The 13,572-nt window shown below is 38.9% G+C and overlaps 1 protein-coding gene across 1 annotated transcript in view; it reads left to right on the plus strand.

Annotated features, from left to right (window-relative positions):
* The window catches only part of LOC146505497 (protocadherin-15-like), a 174,783-nt gene that overhangs the window by 69,545 nt on the left and 91,666 nt on the right, over positions 1 to 13,572 (plus strand). The window contains exons 9-13 of the mRNA XM_085181679.1: positions 802 to 972; positions 3,603 to 3,711; positions 3,843 to 3,955; positions 6,871 to 7,077; positions 9,018 to 9,152. Coding sequence (XP_085037805.1) covers positions 802 to 972; positions 3,603 to 3,711; positions 3,843 to 3,955; positions 6,871 to 7,077; positions 9,018 to 9,152 — 735 coding nt within the window. The remainder of the gene's footprint in view (positions 1 to 801; positions 973 to 3,602; positions 3,712 to 3,842; positions 3,956 to 6,870; positions 7,078 to 9,017; positions 9,153 to 13,572) is intronic.

The raw sequence follows: 13,572 nt of genomic DNA on the forward strand, positions 1-13,572 counted from the left end.
GAGTAGTTGCGGCGCTGTCGTTGTTTTATTGTACAGAGCTGTATTTTTGTGGAAGAAAATATTCTTAATGAATGTTGATAAGTGCTCTTCAGTCTCATTTAAAGTCTGTAAAGTCGCTATGAAACAAAACATTAAGCAGGTCAGGCATCTAACTTTACAAACGGCGAGATAGTGTTAATTGATATTTCACTCAGCGGGTCTAGGTATGAGAAAAGCCATCTATGAAACTTGTGAGTTGAGTTGTATCGAAATATGCAAAGCATTTATAGAAGAAGTATGACAGTCTTCCACACTTTGACTCTACTTTCAGTAATTTCAGTGCCCAATTCATCCTGCCAGTGTTCCCTGAGTGATTTAAAGATGGTTATTTAAAGTTGTGCAGATGTTTGGAGAAAAAAAATGACACACACCACCTTTAGTATATGGTTGGATACTCATGAGACACCCCGAAGCGATGAAGCTTTTTCTTGTACAGTGAGATATCAGCCCTTTAAAAATTGCCACAGTTGTAGAAAGTGGAAGAAATATGAAGGTGGAAGCTGAAATGCTTTCTGCCGTTGCCGAACAGCAGTGAGGCTATCATTTTAAAACATAGCTGGAGATGATGTATGTCTCGATTGAAGTTGTAAAGACTCGGTCCTAAAGAATTAGCGTAAATGCACGACTAAAGCTTGTCAGGGTGTTCAGGTATATTTCAGGAGATTTCAGTATAGACACATGAGACCAAATCATTAAGTAGTTTTGGATTTTTCGACTGCTTCAGAAAGTTGCTCAATCTGTAGCCATTTGCTTGTCTTCCAGGACCGCGCTCCATTCCCCCCTAACCGACTAACAGCTACCACAACTTTGACTGTGGATGTCGAGGATGGAGACGACCTGGGTCCCATGTTCCTGCCTTGTGTTTTAGTGAACAACACTCGTGACTGCAACCCCCTCACCTACCGTGCTGCTATCCCTGAATTCACTGAACCGGTAAGAGCCAGGCAGACAGGCAAGTGTGAACACACTGCTATTCCACAAGGTCATTTTAACAGATTTCCTCCTGCTAATATATGCATGTTTATGTTTTCATGCATGGAGGCTGAGTTTTTACCTGTCATTCTGTATTTGTGCATATGCATAGTATACATGCTATTCAGATTTGTGAGACATTTGTGCCATATGTTCACATTCTTGTTATATGTTAATCTATGTCACGCCTTTTAAATACCCTAATTGCCTGATTATACCTTGTCTTTGCCTGCTCACCTGAAGGCAGAGTACAATTTGCAGTTTATTACTGCATTTTGTTTTCCATTGTACTCGCAAATTAATCTAAAGCATGAGATGACTTGGGATCACATCTAAAAACCATTGAGGGGAAAAAGAGAGGGAAATTCATATAGATCCGAGGTAGCGAGAGCAACTAGTGCACCAACAGAATTTATGTTAGTCTATACATGATTAGTTGTTTATTTATAACACATATTTTATATTTGCTGTGTATCTCCATGCATGTAATAGTTATTAGAATGAACAAAAGTGAATCAAGCTGTGGTTTCCTCAGAGCAAGGTAGAAGCGCTCCTTTTATTTTGGACCTTTTTGTGTTGTGGTTAGCTTAAATATCCCCCCATTTATATGGCCATGAATGTGAATCTGCTTTCCAGTAGCCTACTCTTATTCCTGTATATGGTTAATGTTTTTCTTGTTATTTTAAGTATAATTTTCCTAACCAACACACTTATAGTTGGACCAGCTGCATTGTGAGGAATTATCGGATTCATTTAGCTCAGCGCAGGCAGTTGCGAGGAAACGGTTTCATCAAGTATGGCTTAAGTGTACTGTGGTGACATGTTCTGAACATGAGAGATGAATTGAATCAAATTATATTGAATGGAGCCAGAGTGTGACACTAAATAACACAAAAGGCTGCAATAAAGACACAGTGGGATATATATAGATGGGTATTTAAAAAAAAACAAACCCTAAAGTTGCGGTTTTTATTCAGGGTGGCATAGTGAGTCACAGTTGTTTGTCCAGACCTTCCATTGATAGTTTGTAATTTATTATTTATGATAAAAGGTTTTCAGACTGTTATGCAAGACACGACAGCACCAGCTACACAAACCAAAGCTTTTCATCATCTGTTTAGCAGTTTTTTTTTCCTCCTGTGGACACAGCATGGGTTCACCATACCTCCTTACTGTCGATATACATGCTTATACCGCTTCTGATTTGGTCTCTGATTGTTTGGGGTTTTTTTTCCTCTTTCTTTTTTTTATTTTTTGGGGGGAATTTTGCAGTGTAACACTAACATGTCTGCCCACTGGGAGAATTGTCTTCTCATAATTGATGAGTGTATTGTAATTAATCACAATAGCTAGACAGACATTATTAAGTTGATCTGTATTTATTTTTTGCCCTGGGGGGATATAATGTGGGCTCTGGAGTCCCCTGGATAATGACTGCTGAAGGAGGGTATTATAGCTAATCATCATTGTGCAGAGCTAGGGGGATTTGATTTAGCGCACCTCCAGACATTGTAAAAGCGAGAGGGTTGGTTGGGGAGGGGTGTAAGGATTACTCCAGAGCTGATGGATATAAATATACCCCCTCAGGGAGGGATTCTTCTTCCAGTGAGCTGTTAGCCATGTGCCTATCTACACTAAGGAAGTTTAGCAGTGGCCCCTTAGCATACACGCACATACTGTGTCAGCCATATGGAGGCGTTTTGCATGAGGAAAGGTATTCTTAAATGTGATGTGCTAAACATATTCCCACTTAACCATATGTTGATGCAAATGCATAAAGGTAAAGCCAAGGTAGTTAGTGCTGATGATGTATGAGTGTGCATAAGCGGGGGATATTATCCTAAAGCACCACTGGCAGATTGTCTTTTATGTCCAACACTATCAGGTACATTTGTATACATGGAAATAAGAAATCTATAAGCTTTGGTTCATTGTTTTCCTTATTCTTATCATTATGTTATTGTGCTTACCAACAAGCTTACTGAAGTATATAGCCAGCAGGTTATATACTTTTTCTAAAGGTGAGAAGAAGAGTTGATACTATCAAAATGTGGGGAAGGAACACATGGCTGTAGCTTTCTACATTTGTAGTGTTATTCACTAGAGGCGCAAAAGAAAAGCCAGCAAGGCACCGCACTGCACAATAACAGCAGTTCTCCTATCAGTTAACATTAATAAGTGCTATAGTGCATAAACAGGTGGAACTGAGGCGACGTCTAATCACAGCGGCTCTACTTTAAGGCAGAAAGCACTTTAATGGGCTGGGCTGAAAGCGTAGAGTAGCTTCTCTGGAGAATGCTGTTTTTATGTGGAAGAGCAGAGTTGCGAGGACTGTGCAAAACATCACATAAGATTATACAGCAACCAAAATATTGATATAGAGCACACAGAAAACTTTCTGGGGCAGATCTTTTTTTTAAGAGGAATTTTCTATTGCAGAACAGTTTCCGGGGTTTTTTTTTTTTTGCTCTGCATAAAAATGCAGTCAGTTATTTTAGGTGATCCGTGCAACAGTGAGATCTAGAGGAAATTAATCAATTTGCATTTTGATTATGTTGCTGTATTGTTGACTCAGCCACCCCTTGTTGCAGAACAAACTGAACCCACTGAATGTTACCCCTCCGATCCGTGCTGTGGACATGGACAGAAATATACAGCCACCAAGTGCCAGACCAAGCATTCTCTACTACATCCTAGTTGGTAGGTTCATCACGTATTTTCATTGATTTTTACACTTTTAATGTCTTTGGCTGAGCTGATGCCATGATTTTCCTTTTTTATATTTCTTCTGGGGTTGATTCTACCATAAATGTTCTTATTTTATATTGCAGGTGAACCAAACACATATGCAGCATATTTCTCTTTGAACAAAACCACTGCAGAAATGCGCGTCCTGCAGCCAATCAGCCGGGACTTGTATCAAAAGTTCACATTAGTCATCAAGGTAAAGTATAAAAGCATATTTGACTTATTCATTCCTCAATGGTTGAATTGTTTCAATCTGCCCTACACCTACACAGTTCTTGAGAAATACAATACAAAGCCTGTTCATTACATTCATGTAACAGTGCAGTGTAATGTTAGTAATTATGACAAATTGCATTTGCAAAAATTTGCAGTAAATTAGTGTCAACTATTAGACATGCGCAGTCCTACAAGGATTGTTAAAACATTTACAGTGATAGAGCCTCATTGTCTGTTTCATCAGCTAAAGGTAAAATATTGATTTCTCTCCTTCCTTCACATTAGGCAAACAACACTACTTTATTCAAGATTTCAATTCTCTTCTATTTTTAATGGGCTTTTGCAAGATTAAGTTTGACTCATCTCTTAAAAACTTTAGCGTGCACCCTTACCTGTTCTACCCAGATAACCTCTGTCCTGAAGGCCATTAACCTTATCTTTAGCTCCTTAGGAGATGGGGGTGAAAAATATGTTATGATTTATGGACTTAGCAGGACAGGCTGCTGTGCCTTCATGAATCTTAATTTAGAGCATAGTCAGGAATTGCCTATGTGCTGTTGGTGCAGCAGTGCAGATGAACTTTCCATCTACCCATCACTAACCTCTAGACACCTCTGAGCAGTGTGTAACGTGCTATTTACTGGGGTAGCTGGGGAGCAAAGAGATGAGAGGAAGATTTCCACAAGAGGAAGGGAGGCTGATCATATGAGAAGCTTTCTGCATGTCTTTGGGATGATTGTGCATTGCTTGAGGAAAGGAGATGGTTCAGAGGGGAAGGAGGAAAAGACCAAGAGAGATAGAGAGGGAGATGTGTCTGGAAGATGGTAGATGGAGCCTCATCTACCTGATTCATGTACAGGGCAAGGAATGATTATTCTAGGATTCAAAGGAGCAGGTGAGTAAGAATTTGACTTTTGTGCCTTGAAGGTTCTGCATAGTTAATGCTTTAGGTAAGGTAACAGTTAAATAAGCAGGAGCCTATTTTAGACAACATGTGCTCTGTGTTTTAAAAGTCATCATTGATGTTGACTTAGGTACATCTACTAAGGTGACTGCGGTGAGATTAAGCCAAATGTCAAAGGCAGACGTGATGGCTTAGTGAAAGTAAGAGAATGAAGAAATGGCCCTCTCAGGATGAGGGAATCAGGACACTGGAATCAAAATCGAGTGAAAAACAGTGAATTTTGTAGCTCCTGCAGGCATGTGGGTTGTAGCGGTGGAGAGCAGGACATTTAGCACTGGCTTCCTGAAATAGGGACACTGCTAAAGAGCTAAATCATGAGGGAACACTGTATGTGAAGTGTATGTTATGGCTGTCAATGACAGCATTTTTGTTTTTTCCCTCAGGCGTTTGTGTGAGCAGATTGGATCTCTGGGTCAGTATAGTGCTGGTGTTCTTATTATCACTTTGATAAGGGGATAAGTAGAAGATGCTTGGGGAAGAGAATCTGACATGAGATTGTGATTGAAACAATAACAGGTATGAATCTCAGCTGGAGGGAAGCTCAACTGAATTATGCTACAAGTGTTTTTGTCTTTTCCCCATAGTAAGCTATACACATAAGGCAGTAAACATGAAGTCATGGGGAACCTGCAGTTTACAATTTTGCAGTACAAGCGCTTACATTTCTTACAATTGGCACTCTGCAACACAAGCCCAGTGAAATTGAGCTAATGTGCTGAATTAGTTCCAGGTCATGGCCTGAACTGATGTTCCCTTAGTCCCCCACTCCTTCTGTATTTTCAAAGCCTTAATGTTTCTGAAGCATCCCAGTGTGGGTGGCAAAAGTGACATATGTACTTAGGAGGCGAAAGATTGTAGTGACAGCCTGACCAGACCGCATTCATTAAGTTTCCTCTTACTGGGATGTGGCAGTGTCAGATTCGACTCTAGTGTAAGTTCAGCTTCATTAAGTTTTGTGCAGTTTGAATAGCTGAGACAACATACTGAATTATGGAAATGTACTATGTTACTAAAGTGGCCATGTCACCCACCAGCTGTGCAGCAAAATGAAGTGGAAGGATTGTTTACATTGTTGTGATTGTTATGGATTCCTCTAGTTTGCTGTGTGTTTCTCTGTACATGGCACACATGCAAACTGATTTTGGATGCAGGTTCATGTTTCACTTGTGCATTTCTTGGAGATTTTACAGCTCTGGATTTATCTTTCCAGTTTTAGTTTGTAAACATTTTAATAGCTTAAGAGGACATATTGATTTTATGTAATGGGAACTAGATTTTTCAAGAAACTTGTTTTTTTCACAAATGGACTGATACCTGATTGAGCAATGTAATTTTCACTCTTTCAGTGGTCTTGTAACAGAACATTTCTCTAAGCTCTGTTCCATAGCTGAGTGCTGCATGTCTGTTTTTGGTTGAGGATATTGACATGCTGAATAGATGAGCTGTAAATGGGGATTTTATTATATCAGATTGCTCTGTGGTTGATTCAGAAGACAGAGAACCTTTACAGAAAAACAGGGATTTTTCACCTTCAGCAATGCAAACAGATTTGGTATGAGCCTTGTTAATAGTGAAGTGGTTAATTTTGGCATTGAATCAGCTCGTAATATTCCCAAGAGCCTCCTTCTATCACTGGTCACTGATTTGACAGCAAAGGAGTGCCACTAATTGCAGTCCCTCTCCTACAAAGGATGGTATTTCTGTTAAATGCCCCGGTAATTACTAAGTTCTAATCCTAAATGGAGCCCTGATTAAATTTAGTCAATATAGCTTTTTTAAAATTGAAATGACACTCAGAGAAATTATGCCTTTCTATTTCTGTGCCTGCATCAGAGTTGGAACAGCATAACTTTCCAGCAGAGTAGTCGTGTTGATATGGTATTTTCCACAGAGTGACTTTCACCCTTGTTCTTTCTTTTCCCTCTCCCAAGGCTGAACAGGATAATGGTCATCCCCTCCCAGCATATGCTAAAGTCATCGTTGAAATCTTGGATCAGAACAACCAGGCACCGTATTTCCAGTTTGCTACCTATCAGGGTTATGTGAGTGAGTCCTCCCCAGTTGGTACGACTATCTCAGCCAGTGCCAACCTTACCGCCCCCCTGGGAATCGTCGCTTTGGATAATGACATTGAGGAGGTACAGAGAGAAAGAGAGGCTTTATCAGCCTAAGCTCACTGTCGCTCACTCTTTAAAGATGCCCATCCATGCATGTGTGCATACAAACACAAAGTACTTGTAGTGCATTGATTAAATATTGAGCACAGAGCCACATTTATTCATGTGCTTGTATCGCGTACTCACAGAAAAGAACATGTGCATGAGTCATTGTCCCGCTATATTTGTTTTGTTGTTACAGCTGGCTCCTGGTGTTACACCTGTAGGTAAAAGGGCTGATTTTAAATGCTGTGGCACGCACAAACTCACACACGCACTCAAACCCACACAATGTTATAAAGGGATGTCCTGATCCAGTTTTGTGCTCTAATCTTTGCAAATCATTTTAAAGATTGACTAGCTTTTGATGCTGAGTTTAATCCAATATTTATGTTTTCCTGCATTATGCAGCTGCAGTGTGTACACTTAATAACTTAAAGTGGGCCTGTGCTGGGCCTCTGTTATTAGTAAAGGAAATTGAATTCAGAGATTTGGCTTAATAGTTTTGCTTTAAACCTGCAACATGGCTTCAGCTGGTTTCTTTCTAATGTGATATGATGGCCAAAAGATTTAGAAATACATGTATATATCTTTGTTAACATTTCCTTGCTTGATTTCCACTTCAAACAAAAGGTTAAATGCATTCCTTTTAGTTGTATTTATTTGCCCACTCGCTTTACCTGATCTGGCACAATGTCAATGCGAATCTCATTCATTTAAACTTCACTTCATGTAGCCGATACAGATCAGTACTGCTGTTTCCCTTTTACCAAAACTGATTTGGGACATACCTACTTTTAATGCATGCATCACAGTGTGAAAAAGTAAGAATACATTCAGAGCACTCATCACTGCTGGAGACATTCTCAGCATCTAATTACCAACTTAATAACCCTGCTTTGGATTTGAAAAAAACTCCAACTATTTCCTCTTCTTTTTACTGCAGAATTGCACAAATGATCAATTAAATGGTAATCGGGTCTCCTGTAATGATCGGTGTGTTGTACATCAATCAAGCTGTGTACTGACTTTTGTACTGGAATTGGAGTGTGTGTTTGGAGTGTTTTGCTTTGATTGGAGTGTCTTTTTTAAGGTGCAGATTGCTGTTTCTGCATTTCTAAAATCAAAACTTTACAAATTGATTCTTCCGTGTGGGGTGTTAACCGTTTCTTTAACAGCTTACAAAGTGTGCGTGCGTGTGTGCATCCACCTCAGTGGAGAACACTAACTCACTCACTGCACTGTTAGACTCGCACAGTGACACACAGCTAAAACAAATGATTACTACCTTTAGTTCATCTTTCAATACATAGCAAGTCTTTGCAGAAGATTAACACATCAAAGTGGAAACAGAGATAACAAAATCAATAAGCCGCCCAGTCCCGATGTTTACCAAACTCTCTTAAGAGGACTCATTGATGGATGTGAATCGAAGCCGACTTGCAGCAGTGGACCACAGTTGTATTAACACAGCAGTGATGACGCATCGTTATCAAAATGGCTCTTTTTCAAAATGTTTCTCAAGCTTTTTGTTTTCATCTGGAAACCTTAAACCAAAAGCTGAAAACCCCATATCCTGCCTGCTTAATTTTTTCCCCCTGAAGGAACAGGTGTAGTAATTAGTAAAGACACCTTTCTATTGCTTTCTTGATAAAGTCACATTCATAAAGATGTGGGGTTCTTTGAGTGTTTCATTCATGTTAAAAAGACATTGGTTTATGGCTCATTGCCTTCTTCTCTATTTTCTCTAGAAAGATGGGTGACCTGCCAACAGATTACTTTTTCCAACTCTTTGGCAGATCAAAATGTACCATTTGATAGGTTTCTCAGCTCCACAGCTGCGGCCTTGGAAAAATAAATTATGAAACAGTCATGTCACCATGGCAACATGTTTCTTTTTTTGTATATCTTTCTTTCGGAAGACAAAAGACCCCATGGTGACGATTACCCTGGATGACTACACCATGATCTTCAGCCTGACCCCAACTGGGATAATCCGCTACCTGAGGCTCCTCAAACCTGTGGACCGGGAGAAGCAGATGGTCTATACTTTCACGGTAGGCCCACAACTCAGTGTAGCTATCTTCACAATTGCACTCGAGCACTGTGACCCACATCTTCCATTTTGTGTATTTAAATAGAAGTTCAAGATTAGCCATGTACCAAGAGGCACTTGGAGATACAAAGCTGACCTGACACTTCCAGAGCAATATGACCTTTATTAGTGGACCCGTAGCAGTGAAGTGAGGCAGTTTGTCCACTTATACATTTCCATCCAACAGTGGACCAGAGACATATCAGTTTTGTATGCTCAGTAAGATTTGTGGTGCATGTTTATTTTAATGTTATGTAACAATGCATAGATTTTAATACTATACACAGAAACTGTAATGTGAGAAACATTGGAGGGGTGGCAAATCCCAGATAAATCAGAAACAAAATCAAGTAGCTTATTGATCAGGTTAACATCATCCATGAAGCAAGAAAAACATCCTGCAAATACAGAAAACTCCAACAGAGAGTTGTACTCTGAAACTTGAAAATAGCCATGAAATGTTAAACTGATGATTCGTTCGTATTTTATCTTTAATCTTTTGTGTGCTTAGTGTTATTAACTATACATGTAGAATTATCCTGTTATTAAGTAATGATATGCCCATTGCTAATTAGTATTTCACCAAAAGTTAAATTGTACTAGAACTGTAATAGTTCTCGTCTTGCTATTTCTCTATTCCCTTTGTTCTTCTTTATTTGCTATAGATTTCTCTATTACTCTTGAATGTAGTCAGGTATATGGTATATGAATAAGCTCCTTAAGTTACTTGTGTTTGAATTATTTTCTTGTCTTTCTTGGCCTTCTTGCATTGCACGCCACTTCCTAAAACTGTAAAAACAAGACAAAATGCTTCTGGCTCTCAGATCATAATCAAAATATTGTTTGCACTGTCCATGTTGGCTTTCTTGTTTCTTCTTTTCTTCTTTTTGACTTTGACTCACAATACAAGTCATTCAAATTTATTGGAACCCTGTAATTAGTATATCATATGAAATGGTTCAGTCTCACTGAGCTCCACAGCTATGTTTTATCTGATGTTTTCATTGTTATTATTTTCACATTAGCGGTCTGGTTCACCAATTTTAACTGTTTTGGCTTAGAGAGGTAGCAACTTGTTTATCCAGGGGTATTAGCAAACCAGCAGTGATACTACAGCAAGCTTGCTGGAAATGTTTCCCCGGGGACCGCAGAAGTTTGAACTGGGATGATTTTGTGTGCTGTTGATTTTGGTGTAGTGCTGGATTTGGTTGAGTTGGTGAAAGTGCTTTGGACATCAGCACCAGCGGTATATGAAGGAATGTTTTATTTATTATGTGTGTGCATTGTTGACCCTTTTGTGCTATGTGTGCTCAGCTTTATTTTTCCTCTTTGGTTTCTCTCTGGTTTGGAGTATGAGAAGCCTAAAAGCTGGTAAGTGCTAAGAATGCTTTTGAGCTCAAGATCCATTCTGACAACACTTTACAGAGATGCTGAGAAGCTGTCAGTTGTGGGTTGATTGTGTTGCGTTTTTTAGATAGCCATGCTTGGCACAGCTTTGTAGAAAGGTCTTTATTCAGTATCACATGTAAAAGAGAGAAATTCCCTTCTCGGATCATTAGAAGCAGTTGTTCTGGTATCTTTTGGTAACGTCCTCTTCATGTCTCTTCACTTGAACAGACAAGTTGCACATTAAATGCTATAAAGGTTTTGAATAAATTCTAGAGATATATGTTTTTAGTGAGTTTCATTTATTCATTTATTCATTTTCTGTTTGTTTTTTTTAATTAATTTTTTTTTATTACATCATAATGTATGTCACTGATTATCGGGGCTCTATGTTGTACTGTTATTACAATATTCAGTACCGTGCAAATGTCTTGAACCACCAATCTTTTCATTATGTTTTGCTTCTAAGGAGCCAGACTTTCTTGTGCTTTTTTTCCGTCAGCCATCAAAGGCTGATGGGGTACTGTCGTCACACGCAGGCCAGAAGGCGTAGACACCCAAGTTTGTTAATGCGGTAATTCAAATCTCAGTGATCTCTGACCTCAAGGACAGGGGCCAAGTTTTCTGAAAATCTTATGATGGGATAACTCAAGAAATCACCTGGAATTTTCAAACTCATACCATAGGTGCTGCCACTGAAATCTCAGACAAGTTTGAGTCCCGTTGATCTCCACCTCAAGGTCAGAGGTCAGGTTTTCTGAAAATCACCTAGGATTTTCACATTTATACCATAGGTTCATCTACTGCACAGGCAGGTGCTGGTAGTTTTTAGTGGTCTTGAGCAGTAGTTCTCCAGGCTTTCTGAGGGTCTTTTGAAAGTTTTTATTTTAACATTGGCTGCTTTTCAGTCTTTTTCAGTCCAAGTCCTTATACCTGACCATTTTTAGACCATTTTGACAATAAATCACTCAGTAATTTAAAAACAACAATAAAATACTTAAAGAGATCATTTTTTTAAAAAAATATCTACATATAACAGACAACTTAATAAAAATGTATTTTAAATTGCATGTTTAACCACTTTGTTACTAGCAGCATCTCACAAAAACGCTTCAAGTTCCCATTTCTTCTCTTGAATCTATGAAATATAGTAAAGGTGACACCATTTGACAGACATAAACATTTATTTTTGAATGAAAAAGTTTGTGAAGGACCATTAGTCAGAAATTCAGCATGGTGTGCAGTGTGCCCTTAAAAGTTTAAGAGCACTGGACAAGTGGAGGATAAGAGAAGTGGCAGGCATAAAAACTATCCACAGGAGATGGGTAGTATCTGGAAGTCATGTCTTTGAAAAATAGGAACAAATTCAGCAAAGGCCTGACACATGACCTGAGTGATACTTCGGGCCTTCAATTGGTCCATCTACTGTTTGCCAAAGCCTCATCAGAAATGGTCTTAGTGGAAGGGTGGCTGTCAAGAAGGCATTCTTAAAGACAGAAAACAGAGGAGAACACATGAAGTGGACTGAAAATCAGAGGTCACTAGTCTTATGGAGTGACAAATCCAAATTTCAAATTTTTTGTTCATTGTTGTCAAAATGTATGGAGAATGTCAGCAGCGAGTGTCTGCAGCTATCTATAAAAGACAGGGGAGACTCCGTCACAGTTGTGAGCTGCATTTCAGACAGTGGCATTGGGGATTTTTTCAAGATTGATGGAATTATGAATGCAGAAAAGTATTGTTGGATTTTCATCCATCGTGCAATACCAAAAGCATCTGACTGGCAACAGCTTCATTTTTCAGCATGACAATGATCCCAAACACATTGCCAATGCAGTAAAAGCATACCTGGATAGAAAAACACACAGTGGAACATCATCAGTCATGGCTTGGCCTCTCCAGAGCTTGGACCTCAACATATTTGAAACTGAAAATAAAACAAGAGGCAGCCAACACCAAAGAAGAACTTTAGGATATCCTTGAAGAAGTCTGGAGAATTAGACTACTTAAAAAAGGATGTGCCACTGGCTACTGGCAGCGTGTGTGCACCACAGTTTGTCTTTTTACTCGTTACACCTGCAGCACACGTTAAGTCTAGGGCTGTGTGAGTCAGTAGAAGGCAAGCATGTTCACTACACCCACGGGGTAAGTCGACAGCCCAACCAGTCTTCGAGGCTCCAGCTACTTGAGCCATGACTTGCCATGTCGACTACCACATAGATGAGGTTCAGGGAAGCATTAGATGCTAGTGGCTTGTTAGAGCTAAATTGAGATAATATGATGTGATATGATCTTTGTATCACGCTGGGTTTTGGGGTTTGTTAGTTTTTTTGGTTTGTTTTCTTTTGTTTATATTTTTTTCTTGTTCACTTTATGAATTGTAGTATTATTACTACTAGTAATAATTTCCATAAGTGGTTATTTCATTTTAGATTTATAATGGCTTATATTTGTTTTTCTGTCAGGACTATATAAAATATAAACTTTAATGTAAGATTAGTACCTAACAGGCTGCTTGTTATGATTTTCTGTTTTCCTTAATGCCATGTTTTTCTGCTGCAGACTTAGTGTATGGTTCACTGGTGTTAATGTTTCCACAGCAGAGCTTTGAAGTGCAACTTTATAACGAACTCCATTTGGACTTATTTTTCTAAAGTTTGTGGCACAAATGATTCTGTGGTTAGAAAACACAGCTCATCTTTTGGCAGCAAAATATTCTGGACCATCTTTGGTCTCTTTTTTTTTCCATCCTCTATCAGTCTTTACTCGGGTAGCATTAGATCTGCTTGGCTAGCTAGCATTACCCAGCATGCATTTCAGTGGTGTAGTTAATTAAAGCTCTATGACAAATGAAGTTAATACAAGTCTCCTCTTAGTACACTATTCAGTACATTGAATGTCCAAAGATATAATTCACTGAAGCCTCCTGAAAAGCAGTTTTTTTTTTATCTTCTCACTGACATAGTAGAGTGGTACATGAAGTATTCATATCATGA

The sequence above is a fragment of the Neolamprologus multifasciatus genome, chromosome 13, assembly GCF_963576455.1.
Source record: "Neolamprologus multifasciatus chromosome 13, fNeoMul1.2, whole genome shotgun sequence".
NCBI classification, from domain to species: domain Eukaryota; kingdom Metazoa; phylum Chordata; class Actinopteri; order Cichliformes; family Cichlidae; genus Neolamprologus; species Neolamprologus multifasciatus.